At 35.0% G+C, this 26,004-nt stretch overlaps 2 protein-coding genes across 2 annotated transcripts in view; both read left to right on the top strand.

The window, feature by feature from the left end:
- The first annotated feature begins 3,248 nt into the window (after positions 1-3,248).
- LOC145296298 (uncharacterized) lies at positions 3,249-3,767 on the top strand. The gene has a single exon (XM_080142497.1). It carries the CDS (start codon positions 3,249-3,251, stop codon positions 3,765-3,767), a length of 519 nt encoding a protein of 172 aa, XP_079998623.1.
- Positions 3,768-17,824: 14,057 nt separating this feature from the next.
- LOC145295850 (elastase-like) overlaps positions 17,825-26,004 on the top strand; it is a 76,043-nt gene continuing 67,863 nt past the window's right edge. The window contains exon 1 of the mRNA XM_080141569.1: positions 17,825-18,141. Within this exon, the coding sequence (XP_079997695.1) occupies positions 18,090-18,141 (52 nt within the window). The 5' untranslated portion in view covers positions 17,825-18,089. The remainder of the gene's footprint in view (positions 18,142-26,004) is intronic.

The following is a 26,004-nucleotide window of genomic DNA, read 5'->3' as shown; positions in this document are numbered from 1 at the left end:
TGGCTAATTTCGTGAATTTGACCTTTTTTGAAATGGTTTGGCTTCTGTTTTCTTTGGGTTTTTTTTTAAATAATTTTACCACTATATTAATTTTATAGTAATTAAAGAAAATGCTATAATTAATTTTTTCAAACAGTTTCGTGTTGAAATATTCTGGAAACTTGTATTTGGCGCTGCTAGCCCCCCCCCCGTCGGACATTTATTTTTTCGCGTTTTCTCTCTCTGTAAGCCCCCCACCCCCACCCCTCGTCCATTTTCTCCGTCAGATGGCAGCATGTGACGTCATTTTACGGAGAAATCCGAGCGAGTGATATGCCACGCCCAGGCCAGCTCATGCACTAGTACCAAAAAAAAGTTATAATGAAAATGTTTACGAAAATTCTAAAACTTTGAAATTTAGCTATATTTTTGATTTTTCGTATCTTTCTTCATAACTTTTTTTTCACGTGTGAAAATACATTTTTTTTTTTTCTTTTGAAGATTATTTTAGACTTTAATCTTTCGAACGCAATCAAAAACTACTCGGAGGCTTATAATGATAAGCCGGCTGTCATAACTGCACCCCATCAGTTTTTTAGCGGCTAGGACACATTTTGTCAACTTTGCCGTTTGTTTTGTCTTTTCGCGAAAGATAAGCGAACACAATAAAAATGCCAGAATTATATTCACTAAATTAACTATTAAAACCCTGTTATATCCACATCGCATATACTTTTTATCTTTTGTTAATTTTATTAAATTTCATTATTCGTATTACCATCAGGACTTAAGGTTAGGAGGAACAGGACGTGGTTTTACTGATTTTATGAAGTTTTATCAGTAACATTAACACGGCCAAGATTAAACAAACTTGATAATATGTTCTTCAAATCTTTTGCCTTGTCATAGAGGACAAGTAAATTAATTATTACATCTAATAGGGGAGGGAATATTTTTCATTATCATCGAAAATAGACCCGACTTTCAACAGAAACTGTGAGTGAACGGAACAAGAACTTTTTACCATTTTTGGTCCAGAGGTAATTTATTGTGTCTAGAAAAAATATATGGAAAAAAAAATGCATTACCATATCAGCCACACCCTTTTTTATTGGATTTTGGTGCATGTGGGTAAAAAATCCAAAAACCCTTAATATCTCTATAAGGATTCACTTTTTAGCAAATATGATGCCATTTTTGGATTCCTTGGCTCAAAATTCTTACCTGTGCACATTTTCAGAGCCACACGATCTTTCAATCAGAAAACATTCAAAGAAATGACATCACAAAATTTATTCCGGGCGCCACATTATGCAGCAAAAACGAAAACAAAAAATGCTGTAAATCGGAAACCGCTTGGAATTAGACGCTCAAATTTTCAGGATTTCTTAGTTTCTATATTGTCTACCTGCACTGCAAATTACAGCCAAATCTGAGGGTATGGGTGTCAAAATCACATATTTCTGGATGATTTGACGTGGAATTCTGGCTCATTAACACAAATAAGATCATGATGAGCATCAATATCAAATTTTATGAGAAATTCCGGGGTTTTAAAAACAGACACAAAATAAGTGTTCAATTCCTCAGGAGAATATATACAACTGTGGGTGTCTAACCCACTTTGTGTGCACGTTAAGTATCTTTCAAAGATGCTCTTGGATGTAGGCAATTTATTTACTGTTGTTCCCACATTGCTAATGTTTCGGTTGCTGAAACTCATGGGTAAGGAATTCGCTTTTCTTTAAATATACACTAGGCACCGCCAAAAATGGCCGCAAAATCAAGTTGTTGTTGTTTTTTAAAACTAAATTACATTTATTACAATCCATTATTTCTGAGTAACTTTTTTTTCCAGAAAGATAAAACCCTGAATTTTATCATATAGAAAACAGAATAATGTAAAACTTTTTCTACTATTTTTAATTCAATTTTAAATGTTAAATTTTCCCCAAAAGTTAACAATTGATATTTTTTGTCTTGCACAAATAACGTACTTAAATATTAAAAAAAAAAGGGTTTTTGAAATAATTTATTTATTCATTTATTGTCTAACTAAGATTTAGGATGATTTTCTAAGAGAATATGCAAAAATATTATAATATAAGTACCTGAATTTCAAATAATTCCACTTATTCATATAGGTAACCAGACATTTCGCGTCGCCGTAGAGTTCAGATCGACTCTGTTTACGTTTTCTTTTGATTGAGACGAAAACTATGGAAGACCAAACAGGCCAAAAAAACTTATTTTTCAGTGACGAAAATTTCAATGTATTATTAAGCTGAGGCTGGCCAGTACCAGATGGGTGACCATTTGTATGAGTTTGGTTTTTAATGTGTATGTGTGTGGGGGCCAGGCTCCCCAAAATGGGGGGAGGGGGCAATTTAAAGCAGAATAAAAAAAAATTATTTCAGCGCGTTTGGTCCACCGTAGTCGAAAGGCGGCAAACGTTTTCAAACGAGATCGAAAAAAATGATGCTATTTTTAACACAAAGGGCACAATATTTATCGAATTTTTTTTTTTTGTATCGATTATTCAAAGCATGCTCTGTTTAATAATGGTCATGCATTATTCGGCTCGCTAAAAAAAAATTGTTAATTTATTTATCAAAAATTTTAAAATTGCTTTTTTCGTATAAATATAAAAAAAATTTTTTTTTGTTTTGCTTAACTTAAATTAAGTATTTTACTTAACATATTCACCGAATTTCACACTTCAAAACTCAAAAGCGGGATAATTAAACACAATCGAAGTTCTGATATTCAGACGTCAAAATAAGGTATGCAAACAATGTTTTTTTTTTTTTTTTTTTTTAATCTATAATTCTGTCCCTTACAACAACACAATATGTTTTGTTCAGTTTCAGATGATTATTTTAAGCATATTTGTTCCCACTTCAAAACAAGGGGGGGGGGGTTGTAAGCAAAAAAAAATATATATATAAATATCGTTTATGAAAAATAAGTACACTGTTATAAAGTTAATTCTTCTCCTAATAATCGCTGAAAATTTCGTATTGATCGGATAATTACCTGATTTTTGGTAGATTTTTAAAAAGACGGTCCGTCAAAAAGTACTGACCTGCCCCCCCAGTTTTGGGGACACCAAAAGGGAATATTAAAATTAATTAATATTAAAAAAATGGCAAATGACTTTTTAAAGAACTGTTTTAAGTGGTGTTAATCAACACTAAACACCCACAACAACCAAGTTTGTTTTTTTTTTTTTTTTTTTTTTTTTTTTTTAGGGAAAGCAGCACAAAGAGATGGCTGATCGATTCTCCCGGTTATTTGACATCGATTCCAAATTTGGCTTTCTGTTGGATGTCCAAGGCCTTTGTTACGGTCCTGACTCATCTGACTGTGAACAATTAGAGTCTATGTGTGAAAATTTAGGAGCTGTGTACAGTTCAGACATAGATGGCAAGCAATTATATGAGGAGATTATTGATTGCAAAATGTTGATATCAAGTCGCGCCAACTTAAAGTTATCGCGTCCTGAAGACCTTCTGACATTCATAGTTGAATATGGTGATGAGAGCGTATTTCCCAATCTTCGAATTGCTTTGCAAATAATGTTGACAATGGCAGTATCTATTACAAGCTGCGAGCGAAGTTTCAGTAAACTGAAACTAATTCTTTCATGTCTCCGAGCCTCAATGAGTCAGGACAGATTGTGTGATCTAGCTTTGATGAGTATAGAAAGGGAAGAATTAGAGAAAACTAACTTTTATAAAATCATAGACGAATTTGCTTCCATAAATGCACGAAAAGTGTTATTTTAGAATGTTATTATTGAAACAAAAAAGGCCGGATTTATTGAGGTTTATTGTGGTATGTTTGTTATCCTTCAATTACTTCATTTATTTTTATTATGAAGAATGTTGTAGTCCTTTCTTTTTGGATAATTTAGAATTTTATTTCTTAAAGCAAGAATAACCATATAATTACTTTATTAAAACATTCATTTCATGGTTTATCTTTCGTTAAAATTGTGCCTGTATTATAATATTATGTAGGTTAGGTATAGCTAAGGTATAAATTATTAAGAAGGGGCGCAAATTCAAACTTTGCCATGGGCGCCATTTTACATAGGTACGCCACTGGTTCATTGAGAATATCAAGAAACTTTCATTCTTATTTCGGAAACTGCCTGTTTGTTTACACCCAAAATATGTAGAACATACGTGCATGTATACATACATGAATGTATACATACATGAATGTATACATACATGAATGTATACACTAGCAGGTCCACACCGGACTCTTTACTATGTTGGCATTCCGTAAATGTTCAGCGTAGATTATATTATTGTACCTATTTACTATGCCTCCCCACGGGACAGAGTTAGACACCAGGGTCGTTTTTTAACGTGGAGAAAAGGTACAAAAATAAAAATTGTCTCAGTCGTGAAGGACCTCTCCTCCACCGAAAGAGAACAAGAAAATGAAGTGCAGCATCTGAAGAACAGATACTACACCTCGATCTTGACTCGAAGGCCAAGAAATTTGTAGATTATATTATTGTAGTTCTTTTGTTAAAACTGCAAAAGTATTTATCTAAGCTAGCAGGGACGCTCGGCGTATTCCGGTCGTAAAATACGCTTAAATATGATATTTTAATTTATGCAAATAAGTCTCCTGTGCATCATGAATAAGCTGCTGTTAAATAGAGAAGTCGTTAACCATCTCAGCAAAAACAATGACATGCAATATGGTTTCCGTTCTGCTAGATCTACAGCAGACGTGCTTACAGTTTATCTCATAGGATTAGCGAATCTCTCGATGAAGGCTTCCTCTCTCGGGCAATTACTCTTGACATATCAAAGGCCTTTGATAAGGCATGGCATAAAGGTCTACTTCACAAGATTTCCAGTTATGGTATAGCTGGAAATGTCTTTTCAATTATTAAATCATTTCTCTCTGTAAAGTTCATAAGAGTAGTGGTTGATGGGCAGAATTCAGAAGCTTTCAGTATGAATGCTGGAGTTCCTCAGGGGTCCATCCTGGGCCCAACTCTCTTCCTGATTTACATTAATGATCTTCCAAATCACATCCTTACATCATTCGTAGACATTTATGCTGACGACACTACAATCTATGGTAGCACATTAAAGACCGTAAACGACCAAGTTCTCTCTGATTCTCTCTCCTCTGATCTTGAGCAAGTGTTACAATGGGGAAAGAGGTAGCTGGTTATTTTTAATGCACCTAAAACCAAGCTTCTATCTCTACACCATCTACTGTCTGATGCCAATCTGGCATCGGTTGAAATGAATGGCTCTCGTCTTGGGGAGGCTCCATGTTTTGATAAGCTTCCGGGCTTGATCTTTACTCCTGACCTGAAATGGAACATGTATATCAAATCCATTGCCAAGGTCGCTGGAAAAATGGTGAGATCCTTCTACCGCTCCAGTAGATATCTCACTCCTGATGCGATTCTCTACCTATTTAAAGCCAGGTACGTCCAACGATGGAGTACTGTTGCCACATCTAGGAAGGAGCTGCTAGAAGAAGCTTATCCCGCCTTGATAGAGTTCAAAATAGACTTCATAGCTTAATGGGGGATGCCTTTTTTTCTTCCCTGCAGCCTCTTTCCCCCAGAAAAGACGTTGCGAGCATGTCTCTGCTTTATCATTATTTTCATGGCAAGTGCTCGTCTGAGCTTCAATCTATGGTCCCCCTCGTCAAACTTTCACAAAAAACACTCGTCTAGCTAAAACCACTATCAATAATTTCCCACACTCTTTATCTGTGTCTTAACCTAAATGTAGATTCCATGAACAAAGCTTCTTTCTTAGAACTGCACGCCTGTGGAACTCTCTTCCGATTGCCTGCTTTCTTGCTGACTACAATCTGATTATCTTCAAGTCCAACGTAAACAAGTTCTTGATAAACCGTCTCCCTAAGTAATCCAATTTACAAAATTCCCACTACTTATGTTTACTACGCTATAATCGCATTGACTAATGTATACCCATTAACCCTTATCCTCGAGTGGCCTCCGGTCCTTGATAAGTGGTGATTTCTGTGTAAAAAAAAAAAAGAGATACCTTTTTTCGATTCTTATATCCATCTATACTCCTATAAATTCGTTTTTCTTTTGTGGGTATTGATATTCATATTAAAAACCCTCTTTTCTATTTATTTAAAAAGAAAATGCAATTTTCTCATATATGGGTTGTGAAAATGCAAAAGATTTAATTAATTTGCACATTCTTTTAAACATTCATTTTAATTAATTCCCTATTAGTTTTTTCGGTTTTCTTCTGGGATGATCATCTTTAGTTAACTATTATGTGTAATTATTTTCATGCAGATATTCTACATGATTTATACTTGCATAATATTTGTGTAAAATCTTTACAGTAAACGAAAAATTGTTTCCATATATATTTATGTATACGTATATATTTTTGTTTAATCTATTAGTCTATCTATCTATATATCTATAAAAGTGAACATGTCTGTGTGTCTGTCGTCGTGTCTGTCTGTCTGTGTGTGTACATTTCCCTATGCAATAACTCTGTCAATTTTTAGTCTACAGACTCGAGATTTGATATACAGGGTACTGAGATTTGGCAAAGTATATGTGATCGGGTTTCGGCCAGAAATGTGGCTGTTAAAAGGGTCAAAGTTCAACGATTTGACCTTTGAGAACTCTACCAAACTCCTCCGCCAATTTTGGGTCTAAACACTTGAAATTTTAGATATAAGTTCCTTGGACATGGATCTAAGTTAATAACTTAGTTCTAGCCTAAAACAATAAACGTTAAGGAGTCATAATAGGGGACAAAGTTAAAAAAATCGACCGTTTCTTTTTTTTTTTTTTTTTTGTTTTTTTTTTTTTGCTCAGCATACACCTCCAAACACCCGGACAACGCCGGGCAGCTATGCTAGTATATCTATATATCTATAAAAGTGAAAGTGTCTGTCTGTCTGTCTGTCTGTCTGTCTGTCTGTGTACATTTCCCTACACAATAACTCTGTCAATTTTTAGTCTACAGACTCGAAATTTGATATACAAGATACTGAGATTCGGAAAAATATTTGTAATCCATTTTCGGCCAGAAATTCGGCTGTTAAGGGGTGAAAGTTCAACGATTTGACTTTTGAAAACTCTACCAAACTCCTCCGCCAATTTTGAGTCTAAACGCTTGAAATTTTAGATATAGGTTCCTTGAACATGAATCTAACTTAATGACTTGATTTGAGCCCCAAACAATAAATGTTAAGGAGTCATAATAGGGGTCAAAGTTAAAATAAAATTGACCGCTTCAGTCTCTACCAAATTACTCAGACAATTTCTGGTCTAAAAATTTGAAATTTTACATAAAGGTATTCAGAGATAGGGCAAGCTTTTTAATCGGTTTGGGTCGAAAATTTGAGTTACTAATATATAAATGTATGTATGTATGTATGTATGTATGTATGTCTTCCTAAAACTTTCGACATAGGCGACGGATTTTTACAACATCAGTATCGTTTTGAAGTTAGACCATTAAGACGACAAATATCGAAAAATTGGCTAAAAACATTAATATCTTCACCTTCAACTGGACACTTTTTTACAGGGAGCGATTTTTTCGCCGATATTGTCGAAAGTCATCCTCTCCTTTCGATTGTCTAGCTTTAATTAAAATCTATGCCACTCCCGGTTTGGCGGTGGTCGTAGCAGCAAAGATGCCACGTTTTTCCCCCATCTTTTCCTTTTTCGTGGTACGGGTTCGAGCCTGCCTTCCTACTACCACTTTTTTTTTTGCTCAACATACACCTCCAAACACCCGGGCAACGCCGGGCTGAAATGCTAATATATATATATATATATATATATATATATATATATATATATATATATATATATATATATATATATATATATATATATATGTGTGTGTGTGTGTGTGTGATCTTTACATAACACTAAAAGATGGAGGAAGTGAGGAAGTATGGCTGTGGAAATCCTTTTACCCGAATACGATAGCAAGCATGTTAAAAAATATACCTTTCGTTGTAAAAATATAATGGATAAATATCTGAAGAAGTTGGTGGGGACAGGATATTTTTATGGAAACATAAATCGTAAAATTGCCAACTCATCAATGAAACAACTGTAATGGAAAAAATCCAGGAAATAAACGAAGGTTATAAAAAAGAAAACGTAAGTCTGAATTTTCAACAAAATTTTGCACTATATATATATATAACTTGAGATCCTTCAGCTATAATTGAATCCGAAACCATTCTTGGAAAAAGTATTTTTTACAAGAAATGGAAGGTCATAACAGTCACTCGGAAGAAAAAATATGTAAGTATGACACACAAAATAACACACCCGCTATCGTTAATATATAACTGCGATGACGGCAATGAAAATTACTAATGACCGTGGAAATTAGGTAGAATTTAATTCTTCAAGATCGTTTCTCAACAAGAATTTTTTTTACATTGGAACTGAAAACGACCACGTTCTAGTAAGCAGGGAAGTAGTCCAGCGATAACTTAAACATTTTCTTTCATTACTTCAGTAAGTTTGTAACTATTAACAAAAACAAGAAAACAATACAATCAACCACTCTCCTTTTTTTAACAATTTTTTGCAATTCTTATCAGTTGGGCTTGATGAATCTATTATTTAACGGCATATTCTTCTCTATTATTGCCTTATACTATAAAATCCCCCCTTAAAACACACCGAAGATAATCAGCACCTGTCGGAATTTTATTTTTTTTTTATCGACGTAGTCGCTGAAGGCGGTGCAAGGGAAATGGGAGGTCAGCATTTTGGTCAGCCTGTAGCATTCATGTTACCTCCTCCCCTTCTCATCTTGGCCCCGTTGTCTAGCAGTGGTTTAAACTGAAAGGCCTTTACACCTGGCGAATGTGTGCGTGCGCGTCTCTCTCTCTCTCTCTCTCTCTCTCTCTCTCTCTCTCTCTCTCTCTCTCTCTCTCTCTCTCCCTTTCGCTCGCGGATGGTTGCAGTGTTCTTCTGCTGGGAAGCAATCCCAGAAATCCCTTTTTTTGTGCTTCCTTTGAATTAGTCACAGAAAAGAGTTATTGAGAGAAAGACTCGTTTTTTGGGATTCTGTATTGTTGAACGACGTAAATTCATTCAACCATTTCACTAAGGGTAGAGAGCCTTTATTGGAGCGGTTTGAACTTGCTGTTTTAAAATACACCATTTATTGAAAAAGGAAAAGTGTGGCATAGCCTGTCACCATTTTATTCTTCCTTTTTAAGCGGTTGACTGAGAGACTAGTAAAAATTGATTTATTTTCTTCGTCCCCTTTCGAACAGATGAAGAAGTAGCCAGACAAACCTTTTCAGAGAAAAGGAATGTTATTTCTGAAGAAGAAGAAAAAGAAGAAGACAAACCTTTTCTGAGAAAAGGAATTTTATTTCAGACACTCTATACTTCGAAGAAGAAAAAGAAGAAGAAGAGTCCAACTTAAAAACCTTTTGAATGTTTCGTTTGTTCTGAAGAAAGAACGAACAGGGAACATAAAAAACATTCGTGGACTCTTTCTTTCATGTTTTTTTCGCTTCCAGGCCTTTTTTTCAAGTAAGCCTTTCTTTTATTTTTAAGGGAAACGAGAACGTTCCCCACCTTTTTTTTTTTTGAGAAGTCTAATTTCGGGACTTCATTGTAAAACTGTTTCTTCTTTGGTATTTTTTCTTTCAATTGTAATTTTAATGCCTGTTGTTTAAATTATTTTTACTTGTAATTTTTGGGAAGCAAAAAGCAATCCGCCACTCACTTTTACCAAATAAACTTTGGATTTTTTAAACTTTAATTCAGGGTCTTTCTTTCTTTCTTTTTTCTTTCTTGTTGCATAGCTATTTTCCCTTTTTACTTTTTTTTTTTTGTACATGTTACCCTACAAAGTCTAATTTTAATAACTACCCCAAAATTTCAACAACACCTTCTACAATATTGCCTTATACTACAACACCCCTCTTTCAAAACATGCTATAGGCAAACCCGAAGGAATCACAACTCAATATACGCAGTGCTCTCCACCACGAATTACAATTATTAGTAAGGTTAACTAAGTGTGTGTGTGTGTGTGTGTGTGTGTGTGTGTGTGTGTGTGTGTGTGTTGAAAATTGTTAATTTTATTTTGAAAAAAATAGAATTGTCCCAGTAAAGCCAGGACACGGGTAGGCTATATATATATATATATATATATATATATATATATATATATATATATATATATATATATAGGAAAAATTTACCTGCAGAACTTCGTCTGACGTCGCTTAAGTGGCTTTTTACTAAGATATAATGCGTGTGTGTAATACACAAATAGCAGCTGAGCGATATCAAGTCAAACAAACATTAACAAAAAAACAACGGTGTATATATATACATATAGATATATATATATATGTGTGTGTGTGTGTGTGTGTGTGGAGAGAGAGATCCATGTACAGCGGTTTCGCTGTATCACAGCTCTTCTTTGTGCAAGACGCTGATATTAAGACCCTGATTGTTTCGAACCGTGATCAGCAATAATGCCAGGAATCTTACTTCCACGCCAGGGCACTCGCCACCAAGAGTAAGAGAAATGGTAGTGCTTATGTGTTTTTCTTTGTCTACATTTTGATACTATCGATAATCTAGAGAATATCTGCTTATATAATAATACTACTTTCTGCTAAATGGAAACCATTATTTCCCTTAATAAGGAGCTCGACCTATAAGTTGAATGAATATATATATATATTATCATCTATTTTTATTACATTTTCACCCCAAACAAAGCATATTGCCACTTTGTTGTAGGAGCTACTATCAGGGACATAGGCATCAGGGGTACTGTGTAGGGAGTTTGGGCAGCAAGCTCTCGATTCACGTTACACTTGAACTTCTGCATGTCAGTACAGTTGGGGAAGCAGGGACCCAGAAGGGAATTCCAAAGTCTAGCTGTCCTGGGGAAGAAACTACTGGAGTAGAAGGCTCTCTTACATCTAGGGATCTCTACTGTGTAGGGGTGGGATTTAGCTGTTTGTCGGGTTTGTCGGGGGTAGTTAAATAGAGGGGAGCACAAGTGCTTGCAGTTTGTCAGAGCATTCATCATTAAAGTACTTGTAGAACAGGCAAAGGGATGCAGCGTTTCGTCGATGGGACAGAGGCTGAAGTTTAGATGACAGTTCAGGACCTATCAGATTGGCGACTCTCTTTTGAACCTTGTTTAGGGGCGAGAGACTAGTGGCAGATGCACCAGCCCAAATATAACAATAATATTCCATACATGGGCGAATGGTGGTCTTATATAGGCATAGGATACTTTTGGGCTTTAGTATCTTTCTAGCATGGTAGAGAGAACCCACCTTCTTCGCAACGGTCCTGGCGATACTCTCAATGTAATTGTTTCAACTCATGTTGCCTGTGAGCGTTAGACCGGGGAGTTTAAAAGATATACTTTCAGATAAAGAGTAATTGGCCATTGCTATGGATGGTAGAGAAGGTTTCTTGTAATTATTGAAGGAAACAGATTTAGTCTTGGCAGCATTGAACGTGACCATCCATTTATGTCCCCATTCCATTACAGATTGGAGGTCATCCTCTAAGTGTTTCTGCCATTTCTTTAGATATGTGTTCATTTGTTTTCCTGTTGTGTCTGTTATAGAGCGTGGTGTCGTCAGCATATATACCCATCTCACAAACAGTTTTGTCAGGGAGGTCATTTATGAATATTAAGAATAACAGAGGTCCCAAGATAGACCCCTGAGGCACTCCTGCATTTATATCATATTGTTTAGATGTACAACCGTCGAGGACAACCTGGATTTTTCTCTTATCTAAGAAAGATTAAATTATGTTATGTATTCTTCCAGTGATACCATATGATCTGATTTTCCTGAGAAGACCTTCATGCCATACCCTGTCAAAAGCTTTAGATATATCTAGGGCTACCGCTCTACTCTCTCCCGCTTTGTCCAGTGACTGGTATATATGTTTTGAGATTACAGTTAGGATATCTGCTGTGGAACGGGCTTGCCTAAATCCATATTGTTGGTCAGTCAGAAGTTTAGCATCTGTAAGGTTACGGACGAGCATGGTTAATTATGGTCTCAAATATTTTGGCGAAAAGTGGAAGGAGGCTAATGGGGCGATAATTTACTGCGTCAGTTCTGTCACCAGAATTCTTGAAAACTGGCACTACAGAAGCAGTTTTCCAGCAGGCAGGAAAGCAAGATTCATTAAGGCATTTGTTGCAAAGTTTGGAGAGAACTGGAGCTACTTCGGCGGAGCACTTTTTTCATAGCACAGCCTGGATGAGATCAGGTCCACATGCTTTTGCAGTGTCAATATTTCTTATGATAGCATGCACCTGAGAAAGGGTGATTTTCAGATCATCTAGTGTGGCATCTGTCTGCAAAGGAAAGTCAGGGAGGGGGTAGTTGGCAGGGTCTAGTGTGGAGTTAGAGGCAAACCGACTGACAAGCATGTTAACCTTCTCAGTTGCAGAGCAAACAACCTCATGATTGTTGGATAGTAGGGAAATTGTTGATTGCCCAGTATTTACTACACTGTTGTAGATTATTAGTGGTTTCCGTAAATTCTCTCTTAACTGTCACTATTTCTTTCTTACAGTTATTTCTGGCTTCTATATACTTCTGTCTGTTTGAACTGGACTTATGTCGGTTAAATCTGCAGTATGCATGCTGCCTTTGCGCTATTGCAGCTGCACAAGTAGAAGTAAACCATTGAGGAGAGTGGGGCTTGCTATAAAATTTGCGCGTGGGAACATGTGCTTCAATTGCTGTTTTGAACCATTCAGTGGTCTCATTTGCGCAATGTTCAGCAGAAAGTGAAAAGATATTTCGCTATGGGGCGTCCCTGATGAGATCCTTGATGGCTTCCCAGTCAGCCTTTTTATAATATCTCGTTGTTTTGAGTAGTGACTCTTCAGTTTTGTCTCTAAAGCTTAGGGCTATTTCAACCATTACCACTGCATGGTCGGCGTTCCTAAGTGGGCTGTGGGCATTAGTTACACAGTCATCGGAAACTGTGATCAGAAACAGATCTAAAAGTGATGCGTGTTGTTCATGCTGGTCTGGGAAACGGGTTGGAAACGTAACCATCTGTGATAGGGAATGAGATATAGAGAAGTTATGTGTTGTGGTACCAGCTGCATCTGTGTAAGTAGAAAATCCAAGCCAGTTTTTGTGGTGGACATTGAAGTCAAATGGGCGCTAGTGTCGAGGGAAAGTGCTGTATCTATGCTGTCAGAGACTTTGTTTATTAGGGTACAGTTCTGGGTCGAGGGAGAGCGGTAGAGAAAATAAAAGTAGCTAATGTTATGTTGCATGTTAAGTTTAAAGCACATAAAGGCTTGATCGTCCGATTCTAGTTTAGTTTCTCTAGTCAAGGGGAGGGTGTTTCAAATATATACTCCAAGCCCGTGCATATGTCTGTCAGAGTCCTTACGGCAGAGTGGGAGATATCCAGGCATGTTAAAGTAGTTAGAGGGGATAGAGGAGTGTAGGTTAGTCTCACTTAGTGCTAAGATATCCGGGGTGTTTGTTAGGAGAAATGCTTCAACATCATTTAAATTAGTTCTAAGCCCACGGATGTTCATAAATGCAAGCCTCAAGGGAGAAGGCAGGTTGGTTTTGTTTGAGTTTAGGCCTGGTTTTAGTGTAATTTTTTATTGTACTGTCATTTTTTTTTTTTAAGAATTTCAGTTTAGGTAAAGGGTGCTGGACAAGTGGTTATACAGAATACCAGACATGCAACACAAGCAGACCATCAGCTGTCCTTCCATCTACTAGGATTATGGCTTTGAGATGTGTCTGGAGTGGGGAAAACGGCGTTCATTGCTCTAGTCAGAAAACAAGATCGACCACTGAAGGTCTGTCAACTCCCTGTGATTCGACCTCTATGCCTGGCTAATAGGCAAAGAAGGAGTATGGAAGCCGGGCGATAGACATTGCTTATCTACTCCTTAAGCAGTTTAGGTTTGCAGACTGGTAATTTGTTTGAGTCACCAGCTCTAGGAAGGTTGTCATCCAAGACTTGAGAGGCCTTCCTCCCCTTAGGTTTAGCTTCAGAGTTTTCCTTCTCCTAGACGGATAACCTGGGAAGATCAACAGGTCCATAAGCACCAAGAGGGTTTTCCCCGCACCTAGGTCCTAATCCAGGTATTTCTGCGACCCCATGTTGATGGTTGATGTTACTGGGTTAGTTTATAAAGGTTATATATCTACTGAAAAATTATACTCCTCAAAGTGATTACAGGACATTGCTATTTCATTGTTAATGGAGGAGGGGGTGAGTAAGAGTTCATGCAGTGGACGCAGCTATATTTGCAAACAGGTCTGTTGGAATGAGTTAACATGGTTTGTTTTTTCCCTTTAGATGAAAAAAAAAAATTTCCTTTTCTTATTTTTATGTTGGCTTAGGAATAGGATAATGCACTGCAGAATGGCATGATATTACGAATTAACTAGAAAGAAATTGTACAAGCTCTGGATATTTTAGATGGCAGGAGCGTTTAGTTGTATGTTCAATAGATACAAGTAACGTCATTTTTGATATGATATGTAATTTTTTTATAGTTTAAACAATATATATACCGCTCCCCTATTTGGGGGTACCCGATTGGTAAAAGGGAAATTATTCCTAACTCGCATTTAGGGAAAAATGCACTTTCGTATGAAAATTGAATTCATTCAAAGATATCGCAAACAAACACACACACATATCTATCTCTCTCTCTCTCTCTCTCTCTCTCTCTCTCTCTCTCTCTCTCTCTCTCTATATATATATATATATATATATATATATATATATATATATATATATATATATATATATATATATATATATATATATATATATATATATATATATATATATATATATATATATATATATATATATATATATATATATATATATATATATATATATATATATATATATATATATATATATATATATATATATTTGCTATAATGGACTGATCGAACACCCCTCAAATGAATGGACTGTTACGTCTATAAAAAGACAAGCAAACTCTCCTCACGTGGGAGACAGAATTTAGTACTAAGCTGTCAATGGACGCTTAGAAATGTGTGTACTTTTTTACCTAAATAAACCCTTTCTGTACAACCCCAGTAATGACTTGTTATTCATATAATCTACGATATAACAAATATATATATATATATATATATATATATATATATATATATATATATATATATATATATATATATATATATATATATATAATTTTAGTCATTCAATGAATTTAAAAATTTATGACGTGAAATGTTTGAGTTTCAGATCAAAAGATTTTTATTATTCTATGTAAGACAAAGAATACATTTGAAATATTTTAACTCCTTATCCTATAGCATTTCGATGTCTACCATCTATTCAGAGGAGCAAATATTAGCAAATAGTTATAATGGTTTACACCTTATTTGCTAAAGTCAGTAAGACATGTAAAATCACAATGAAAAATTGATTGAGTAATTAAAAGTCACAGAGTAAGGGAAATTAAAGAAAAGTGTTTGATATTTATATATATATACATATATATAGGATATAAAAGTTAGCATCCAGATTTCATGGTAAAATCCGAAGTGAATGTCTTTTAAAGCAGTGTGGTAAAATGATCCAAACTGTATTTTGAGGAATCCACTTCACAATGCAATGATCCGAATTAGGCATTTTCCTGGAGCAATTTTCTTTGTTTATATAATGGGTCCGGTAAAAAAAACAAAAAAAAAACTCATACATTTCACGTCATAAATTTTTAGATTCATTGAATAACTAAAATTTGATTTATTTGCGCTATCTTGTATATCAAGCAATCTTTATTTACATGGGATTGTCCTTATAATATATTACTGCCAATAATATTTTGTAAGACCTATAATCACAGGTTTCCATACCAGCTGCTTGTTGGATAATTTTATTCTGAAGAGTATATATATATATATACTTGGGAGTCACCACTTATCAAGGCCCAAAGGCCACTCGATGAAAAGGGTTAATGAATGTAAGGTGGTGGTGTAGTAATCACTAATGGTGTAAATTGAGTAGAATTTTATTATTTATGGGGACGGTTCAACAGGAACTTGTTTACATTGGATTTGAAGACTACCATGTTGTATTCAACAGGGAAGCAGGCCAGCGGATCAGTCTTCCACAGGCGGGGAGTTCTGGGAAAGCAGCTTTTTTCATGGAATCTGTGTTTAGATTTAGGCACAGATAGCGAGTGGGGAAAAATTATAGTGTATTTTGTGAAAGTTTGGCAAAGGGGAAATCATAGATTGAAGCTCATGCGAGCACTTGCATGAAATGATAGAGCAAAGACAGGCTCACGACGTCTCTTTTGTGAGGAAGAAATTGCTGAGAAGAGAAAACGGTATCACTTAATACGTTTCAAAGCCGGTTTTGAACTGTGAGAAATTCTCTCACAGCGGTTTTGCTCTTGACAGAATGAAAGAAAACCAATCAGAATTACAACAGACTCACCTTTTAAACTTCAACGTGAATTTTTATTAAAGTAAAAAGATCCAAGTTGCAAAAGATGTGTCATCTTTAGGTATCGACTGAACTGGGCCAGTAACACCCGGAAAAGGTAATAGTTCATTTTCGTGTGATGCTGGATACAAAACTCCGCTGACGAAGAAAAGCTCCAACAGGTTGAAGAGTTAAGTGATGCCTTTAAAGATGAGTACTGCTGGTCCTGTAGTATTCATGGCGTTCACTGTGAATAACCGTCCGAATGGCGGACAAATGACAGGTCAAACTGTAGACCTTAATTTCGTCTGAACGACATTATATATTGTAATGATGAAAGTCAATTAATTCACAGAGCACAACAGTGTGCAATTAATATTTCGCCCAACATAAGGACATTAAAATGTCTCAATGAGACAAAGTGAATTTGAGGCTACAAGCCTCGAGTGAATTTCGTACGTCCATCTCAACCTGTTGTCTGTGTCGAAACTGGCGGTCTGAAAAGATAAATTTGGCGCCAAGAATACCCTTGACAGTTAGTAAGAACAAACAATTTGATAGGTTCAAACAAAATCGTGGGCGGTCAAACCGACCAATGAGAAGCCTGCTTATTTCTGCAGAATTTCTCACAGAACTCTATCAAGGCTGATTAAGGAAAAAGGGGATACGGTTAAAATCTTGAAAAGATTTCCCGGTCGGAGACTCTGAAATAGCGTGTGAGAGTCAAGCAAGCACCCGGTAGGATTCCCCATCATCAACAAAAACAAAAACATAAAAATTTGAGGAAAAAAGAGAAACCATACATACATACATACATACATACATACATACATACATAGTGGATTTTCTTTTATTATATAGATCTAAAAAAAGTCTCTTCGGTCTGTTCTTTTGACATCAAGGCCGAGGTGGCGGGATTCTCCGTTTACTGACGAAGCCCGATTATTTGGAAAATAGAGAAGCGGAAGGAGAGAGAGAAATGGCCACGCCCACCCATGCTTGGTAATATTTACATTTCTCTGAGTAAGTTTCTGACAACTGGTAGGATCTCTTTGAGAACATACTCCACTCCTTCACCGAAATTTCTTTACAGTTTATGTGTGTGCGCGCGTGCGTGTGTGTGTGTGTGTAATGTGTGTGTGTACGCACGCGCACTCGCGTGCATTCTAAATCCACGTTTAGTAAGAGGGTGCTGTTTCTTTTTCCGATATGTAAAAATAAAAAAAAAATAAAAAGGTTAATCTTTTCCTCGTCGGTGATAGTAAAAAAGCAACGGTTCTAAGTGCGCGAACCCCTCACCCACGCTTCCACACACACGATGAATAGACAGTCTGAACTTGCTGCCTGCAGAATATCTTTCTTTTTCCTTTCTATAAAACTGACAGTACGTAGATATCTTCTCAGTTTAATGCGGCCACTTCCACAATTTACAGCCGAATAAGTAACCCGACTTATTAATCCGAACAGCAGTATTATACGGATTGGCGGTGATTTCGGATTGACTCCCATCCCCACCGCCGGCATTTTTTTGTTTTTGTTTGTTTTTTAAGACTTTTAATCTAAAGAAAACAAAACAGCGGAATCAACGAAGTACAATTTGGCGGCATCAACGATGCAGCTTAATTGCCATTTTCACAGTCATATCTTAATTTTATTCAACATTGGTAAGTTTTTTTTTCTTTTTTTTTTTTTCATCTTGTCCTTATTTACTTGTCTCTCGCGAGCACGCAATTAGTTATAAAGTCGGCTTTTAATCTGGGCAAAAAGTTAGTTCTTCCAAAAGGGGGTACCTTTGATTGGGATAAAGATTAAATTAAAATTGCTTCAGCCTAAATGTTTCCTTCACTGACAGAGAAAAGAAAGAGTTTAGTACCAGAACAGATACTGCACTTTCTTCGCCTTGTCTTTTACGCTTTTATTTCTATGCAAGTAAAAAAAAAAAAAAACTACCGCCTTTCTATAAATCTAGTTCTAGGTATTCTTTTTAAATTAATATATTACAAATCTTTAATATAAATTTATTGTTATTTTATTTTACTTTTTTATTTTTTGACAAGAGTCAGAGTCACCACTTATCAAGGCCCGAAGGTCACTCGAGGATAAGGGTTAATGAATGTATGGTGGTAGTGTCGTAATCATTAATGGTATAGATTGGGTAGAATTTGGATTTTTTTTAAGGGGGCGGCTTAACAAAATTTGTTTACATTGGGCTTGAAAGCTATCATATTGTAATCGTCAGGGAAGTAGACAAGTGGAACAGAATTCACCTGCCATGAAAATAACGATAGAGCAGAGACAGGCTAGCAACGTCTCTTCTGTGGGAAAGAGGTTAAAGGGGAGAGAAAATGGTGTCACCTAATATCGTTATATATATATATATATATATATATATATATATATATATATATGTGTGTGTGTGTGCGCACTATATATATATATATATGTCTCTGCTATATATATATATATATATATATGTGTGTGTGTGCGCACTATATATATATATATATGTCTCTGCTATATATATATATATATATATGTGTGTGTGTGCGCACTATATATATATATATATGTCTCTGCTATATATATATATATATATATGTGTGTGTGTGCGCACTATATATATATATATGTCTCTGCTATATATATATATATATATATGTGTGTGTGTGTGTGCGCACTATATATATATATGTCTCTGCTATATATATATATATATATATATATATATATATATATATATATATATATATAAGTAGATTTAATTTAAATTGCCGCCCTTGAAAATTTATGAACATAATTTAAAAAATACTTTGTTGATTCGTCCATTAAAATCACTTTAAGTAATTGCTATTAATACCGACTATATATATATATATATATATATATATATATATATATATATATATATATATATATATATATATATATATATATATATATATAATGAGGGTCACCACTTATCAAGGCCCGGAGAGGCCACTCAGGGATAAGGGTTATTGTGTGTACAGTAATCAATGAGATAGTATTGTAGTAATCATTAGTATTGGAGATTATATATATATATATATATATATATATATATATATATATATATATATATATATATATTAGAGAGAGAGAGAATAAAAAAGGAACAAACCGTATTATGTGTTCACCAACGTTTCGTCTTTATTTCGAGACTTCCTCTGGGTGAAATAAAGACGAAACGTTGGTGAACACATAATACGGTTTGTTCCTTTTTTATTTTCTCTATTTTGTCGGAATACTATTTCCATTATTTTCATCATATATATATATATATATATATATATATATATATATATATATATACATATATATATATATATACTTCATTTACTCACATAAATTTAATATACGAAAGTATAGATTTATGCGTAAACTAAGTATTTACTTCAAAAGTGCTCAATACGTAGGTAGAGCTAGTTAGTAATTTATAAAATATATATGGCGATTAAGCTACACTGAATATTCTGCGTTTCATCCACTATAGGATTCGTCAGGCTTATGCGCGAATTCTGTGGTTGTTTCTTGTTTTTATATATGTTGAGGATTTTTAGTTAGCCAATCAGCTTTCTAGTATCCACCGCGCCCCTTCCTATCAGCCAATGGGCATGCATTTTATCGAACAAAGGATCTGTTTTAGAACTATATATTTGCTTTATCTTGTTGTTTTTTGTTAAATATTAGTAAATGAGGAACCATTTCGAGTTAAAATCTATTTAATATTACGTATGTAATCTTAAAATACGCTTGAAATGAGTACATATGTTGATATAATCGCTAACTTCCGTTTCTATGAAGATATCCTTGTTTTTTGTTGTAATCATTTCAGCATATGTACACATTTTAATCGGGTTTTTTTCTCAAGATTACATGCGTAATACTGAATAGAACTTTAAATACTTCCTCATATATAAATATTTTACAAGATCAACAAGATAAAACAATATATATCGATTGTATACAATTTTTCATCGCATTATTTTCAGGCCACTAAACTGCGGTTTTATATAGTAATTTTAAATGACGGTAAATCGATTTAATGGTAATACGAGGGCGTTCCAAAGATAATGCTTTCTATTTTTATTCCACCCGAATGGATCAGAGGCGATTACAAATTGCATTGTTATAATGATTGAACTTATATATTCATGACCTGAAAGTTGCATCTCTCTGCTGCAGATATTGACGATGGAAGACGTTAAGAAAGTAACACCTGTCATGGATGTGCGTCAGAAGCAGAGATGCGTCATTAAATGTTTCCACACAGAAAAAATTCAACTGATCAACATAAATCGTCGCTTGTTGAACGTTTATGAAGCCGATGCAGTTGATATCAGCATAGTTAGGAGATGGGTTTGTCGATTTCAGAGTGGCGACACAGATGTGAGTGGCAAAGCATGCTTCGGACTTTTACAATCGAGGCACCAAAAGAGTCTGGTATAAGTGCATTAAGAATGGTGGTGACTATGTAGAAAAATGAATTCCGGAGCACAAAAGGTCGCTCGTTATAATGGTACTGTTCTCGTCTTTGTAGCTGTTTAACGTTTTAGTTTTTGAAATAAAAACTAGGAGGTGATGAATAAAAAAAAAATTTGATTATTCATTTGGATTGATTAATCTATCTGTATTCTTAATAAAAAGAAGTCGATCTTTCCTCTTAGAAAAAAGAATTATTGCAATGCAAACCGTGACGCCACATATAAATTCAATATGGCTGCCGATATCTGCTGCAAGTTTTCCGGATATTAGGAGTCGATTTTATTCAATATCGTAAATATATAATAGTTCCGGTGAGAGTTACTCTCCCAAACTAGTTATATTTACAGGTAGTAGCAGGATACTTACTATGTTATTATGTTCTCCAAGTTTATACCATTACAAAATACAGGGTGAGTCACGGGAAACGGATGTTTTAGAGCGCTCCTTGCTCTCATTGAGTAAGGGATAGATTAATAATCAGTTATGTTCTAAAACGGGTTAATCTCTAAGTGTACATTCCAACAAGTCGAGACTTAATGTGGAGCAAGGTAATCATTGTACTGCGCATTTCCCAACAAACTAAAGCAATTTCAAACAAGTGAATTCCGACAGAAACAAACAAGAAACAAAGGCAAACACAGAGGAATTAATGTTTCCATTACGACACCTGTTCGCACTTTTTATGGCATAACTCAAACTTCATATTTTTATGGCATAACTCAAACTTCATATTTTTATGGCATAACTCAAACTTCATATTTTTATGGCATAACTCAATCTTCATATTTTTATGGCATAACTCAAACTTCATATTTTTATGGCATAACTCAAACTTCATATTTTTATGGCATAACTCAAACTTCATATTTTTATGGCATAACTCAAACTTCATATTTTTATGGCATAACTCAAACTTCATATTTTTATGGCATAACTCAAACTTCATATTTTTATGGCATAACTCAAACTTCATATTTCGTTGGATTTAACGCAGATATATTTTCTTCATAACAGATTTTTCGCTAGTAATTAGCAAGAATTGTTTTTTTTTTTTTAATTTACTTTTGTTAGTTTGAAGAGATCAAGGGGCTCCTTTCTGGGGCTAAAACTTGATTCTATTACAGTTTAAATTTATATCCGAGGGCTCTTTTAAGAATAGACACTGTTCCCTTTATGGCTGCTATCTGTATTTCCTTACAGCTTGGTTTTCCAGGGATTGCTTCTAAGTATTTTTGAAGCTTCTTTTTTATTAGGCCAGTTGCTCCTGTCACAACCGGTATAATGTTCATTTATTTCAGAGACCATGTTGTGTGTGTGTGTGTGTGTGTGTGTGTGTGTAACTAAATCTCGGAATATTATTTAAACGGAACATGGTGCAAAATAACACAGGTTCAATTACATTGAATACTTATTAAAATGGATGTTGTGTTCTTTTCTTTTCACTTATCTTAGATCTCAGAAGCCAAGAAACTCCATCCTGATGTCTATATGAAATAAGATATCCGAGTGTCCAATTAAAGCTATCGTTTACCTCTTGTTGTGGACCAGGATATAATAATCCTAACTCGCTACAAAAGAAAATAATTAAATGAATGGAAGGAAGGAAAAAAGCTCAATTGCTGAATAAAATAAACATGTCGTTTATTTTATGTTGACAATAAATGGTTTAGGTGGAACATGTGTTCAGTTCAGTTGTTGACTATGCGCGTGGAAAAAGAGGAATAAAATAGGGGAAAGAGAAATGGCAGTCCAGCATGTAGAAAAAGAAAGAGAGAAAGAATTGACCTCAGTAAAGCCGCGCGTGCATGGTAGCAGTCGTCCACGTGGAAATGTCTTCAGGCCACAAGCTGTGGACGCGAACTTGTCTGGTTGACGAACCAAGGCCAAAGGGAAGAAAGAGAAAGTTGAACGTAGTTGTTGACTTTTATACCGGGGTCAGTGTTCTGACTGCGCATGTCTGGATTTCACTTAAAAGGAAAGGACGTCACCAATGTGTGCATGTTTGCGCGCATGCGAGCGAGCATGTATGCGTACGTGGATGTGTATATACGTGCGTGTGAGTGCGTTTGTGCGTGCGTACATGTGGGTGTGGGTGTGAGGGAAAAAACATGTTCGAACACTCTCAAACGTTGAATTAGTAATGAAATGGAGAATATTAAGTTTCTTTTCCCCCAAAAACAGCTAAATATGTTATAGTATATCTTTCTTGTGGTCTCTTGGTTTTGTCAGATTCCAGGACAAGAGTTCATCTAGTGGTGGCGTATCTAGGTTCGTGCTGTAAGTTGAAGTAACATAACTTGGAGAAGGTGCACCATTCGTCGTAAAAGCCAGTCTGGGTTAGCCACAGTGAGGAGATATTATTTAGGCTGCGAATACCATGTTAGTTTGAATATTTAGTCATGGTTTATTTGTTAGTGAAAATTATTCTCATGCCAGGTTGTTCTGACAAACCTTTGTACATAGAGACTTTAGACACTTGAGGATAGTGTCAAGTAGGTATTCAAGTTCTGTCTGAAATTGTGTATGTGTGCATGTATGTGTGCGTATGTGTAGTCTCGGGATATTATTTATAAGAAACAGGCTGCCAAATAATATCAAAGATTCAACGGTTAGAAAGACCAGATAAGTGTGAACTTTTAAAAAAATTCTCATTGGCTAAGAGCTGACAAATCGATTGTTCCAGAATACACATCTTATTACAAAAACAAACGCGCCAGACCTTTTCAAATATGGCGACTTTCTCTACACAAAGCAATCATTAAAAAAATTAAACCAAATACAACCTTTATAACTGCTCATAATTAGAAATTTAAGTACTGATACACTCACAGTAACCTATGCACATATTAACACCACACAACTGCTCCCACACAACAAAAAAAACCTGAAATAAAAAAAACAACATTTATGGGTACCAGTGTTTGCTTTTTCACTTTGCGAGTGGCTAATCGAACCAAACAAGCATCATATTTTTTTGTTTTCTTTGGCACTTGTCCACTTTTTCCACCGTGTACAAATAATAACGTTATTCTTTTGAAAGCCATTCTTAACATAAGGAATGGAGAGTGTTTTGTAACTATTGTGTGCTTACACCTAACAATTTAATATAAAAAATATTATGAAGCTCGAATTTAACCTGAAAAACTATTTAAAAATAGCGCAGTGGCAAAAATGCACACGCACCTTTTCTTTTACTTTATTTTATAATAGGGTGTTTCCTTTTCTTTTTACATTTTTTTCTATACCTATGCACAAGTTTACACCGCACAGTTATTCCCACCCCTCAAGAAAAACTAACCTTAGACCCAATAATATATGCAGGTAGGTTAAAAACAATTACTTTGCCTATGAGACCACTTCTTTGTTATACTTTTGCTTTTAGACAAGTTCTTATTTATTTTTGAAAAGACGAAATGCGGCATCTTTTCTTTAAAATAACGACTTTTTGAAGGTTTTCTACTATGCTAATTAAGAAAATCTCATTTATATTTGGCGGATATAAGTAGTTTTCGAGCTATAAAGCCCTGTACTGTGCACTATAAATCACTGACCACCAGATTTGTACGCACTGATTATGCAGCCCCAATTATTTTGTTGGTTCATAGTATTTGTGCGTGGGGATTGTTATGATTAAATTTGAGTCAAATAATTTTGACAACCAACCATCCCACTTACAAAATAAAGTGTCTATTCCGAAAACCGTTCTTAACATGAGGAGATTTGGGGTTGGGCAACAACAACAGCAGTACTTTAATATTTTATGAGGGGTAGCCATACTGACTTCACTCCAAGCATCTCAAATCATATCACGACTTATGACCACCATGTCATATAAGTGGAAGAAAAAGAAAAAGAAGGAAAAACAAAAAGAACAACTGTCCAATTTCCTGAAGATGAATATTTTATTATTCGAAAATTTAAAAAAAAAATTATAATTTTGTTTAAAAAATTGGCAATAGTTACACGCTATTTTCCTCCCTTTGGAACTCTCCGGTGTTGTATTTTTTTTTTTTTTTCAGCCAAACATTATTTTCGCTAATTTTCGTCAAAAAATGTTTTCTTCTTTTTTTCTACCTTATGGTTTTTCGTAAATCTTGGATATACTCATTACAGTAATATGGCAATTAAGTAGAGACCATTGAAAATGTTTTTATGTAACGCGTGGTCTCAGTATTTAATTTGTTTCTGAATTGTAAGAAACACAAATATCGCTAAAAGCAAAACCCGAAACTCTTGCAAACAAAAATAAATGAACACGTGCCATTATCGATATGGAAAAAGAAGTTCAAAGAAAAAGTATAAAAATGATAAATAGTGGTTGATTACTTTCCTATATGAAAACGGTAGATGTTTTAGGCAAACAATTTATGCTTTCACCTAACGTAAATGCGCCAAGTGAGAAATTAAAAAAAAAGCACCATGAGAAGTGATCAAATAATGGGGAAAAGATTCATCCCAACGTGTTGAAACGAAGAGAACCAGTAAGTCGATGCAACTGAACGATTCGCCGTTTACTGTGTGCTTGGAAGCGTACGAATGAAATCTTCACTTATGTGTAGATTACGAGTCTGAGCAAGAATTATCTTGCAAGCTATTATAAAAGTATTGTGAAAGCGAATGAAAGGAAGGCAATTTAATCTGATGATATAACAAACACGGTTTGTTTCCATGTTAGTCGTATGCAAAGCCGGCCATGTTGGTAAAAAGTTAGGTGTTCGTTTTTGGACCACCTGCTATTCTTGAGAGTGAATGTATGCAATCGTAATATGTATAGTGTAGTGCTAGGTTCGGGTTAAACTGTTAATCCAATAAACGGTTCCGAAGAATGGAAGCAATTACTTATGGCAACTGTAATCGTTACCTATTATGTATAAAATAGTATTATGTAGAAAGGCAAATGTTACAAAATGTATGTATCGTGGGCTGGGATTACGCTTTAGTAGTAATTAGAATGGTGAACGTAAAAATTGTGCATCGGAAGTGTTTACTTATAATTCTATACTGTCGAAAGTGTCAAAAATACG

The sequence above is a fragment of the Euprymna scolopes genome, chromosome 16, assembly GCF_053919585.1.
Source record: "Euprymna scolopes isolate OS-2025 chromosome 16, ASM5391958v1, whole genome shotgun sequence".
Classification (NCBI taxonomy): Eukaryota; Metazoa; Mollusca; class Cephalopoda; order Sepiida; family Sepiolidae; genus Euprymna; species Euprymna scolopes.
This window is presented reverse-complemented; position numbering and strand designations above follow the sequence as displayed.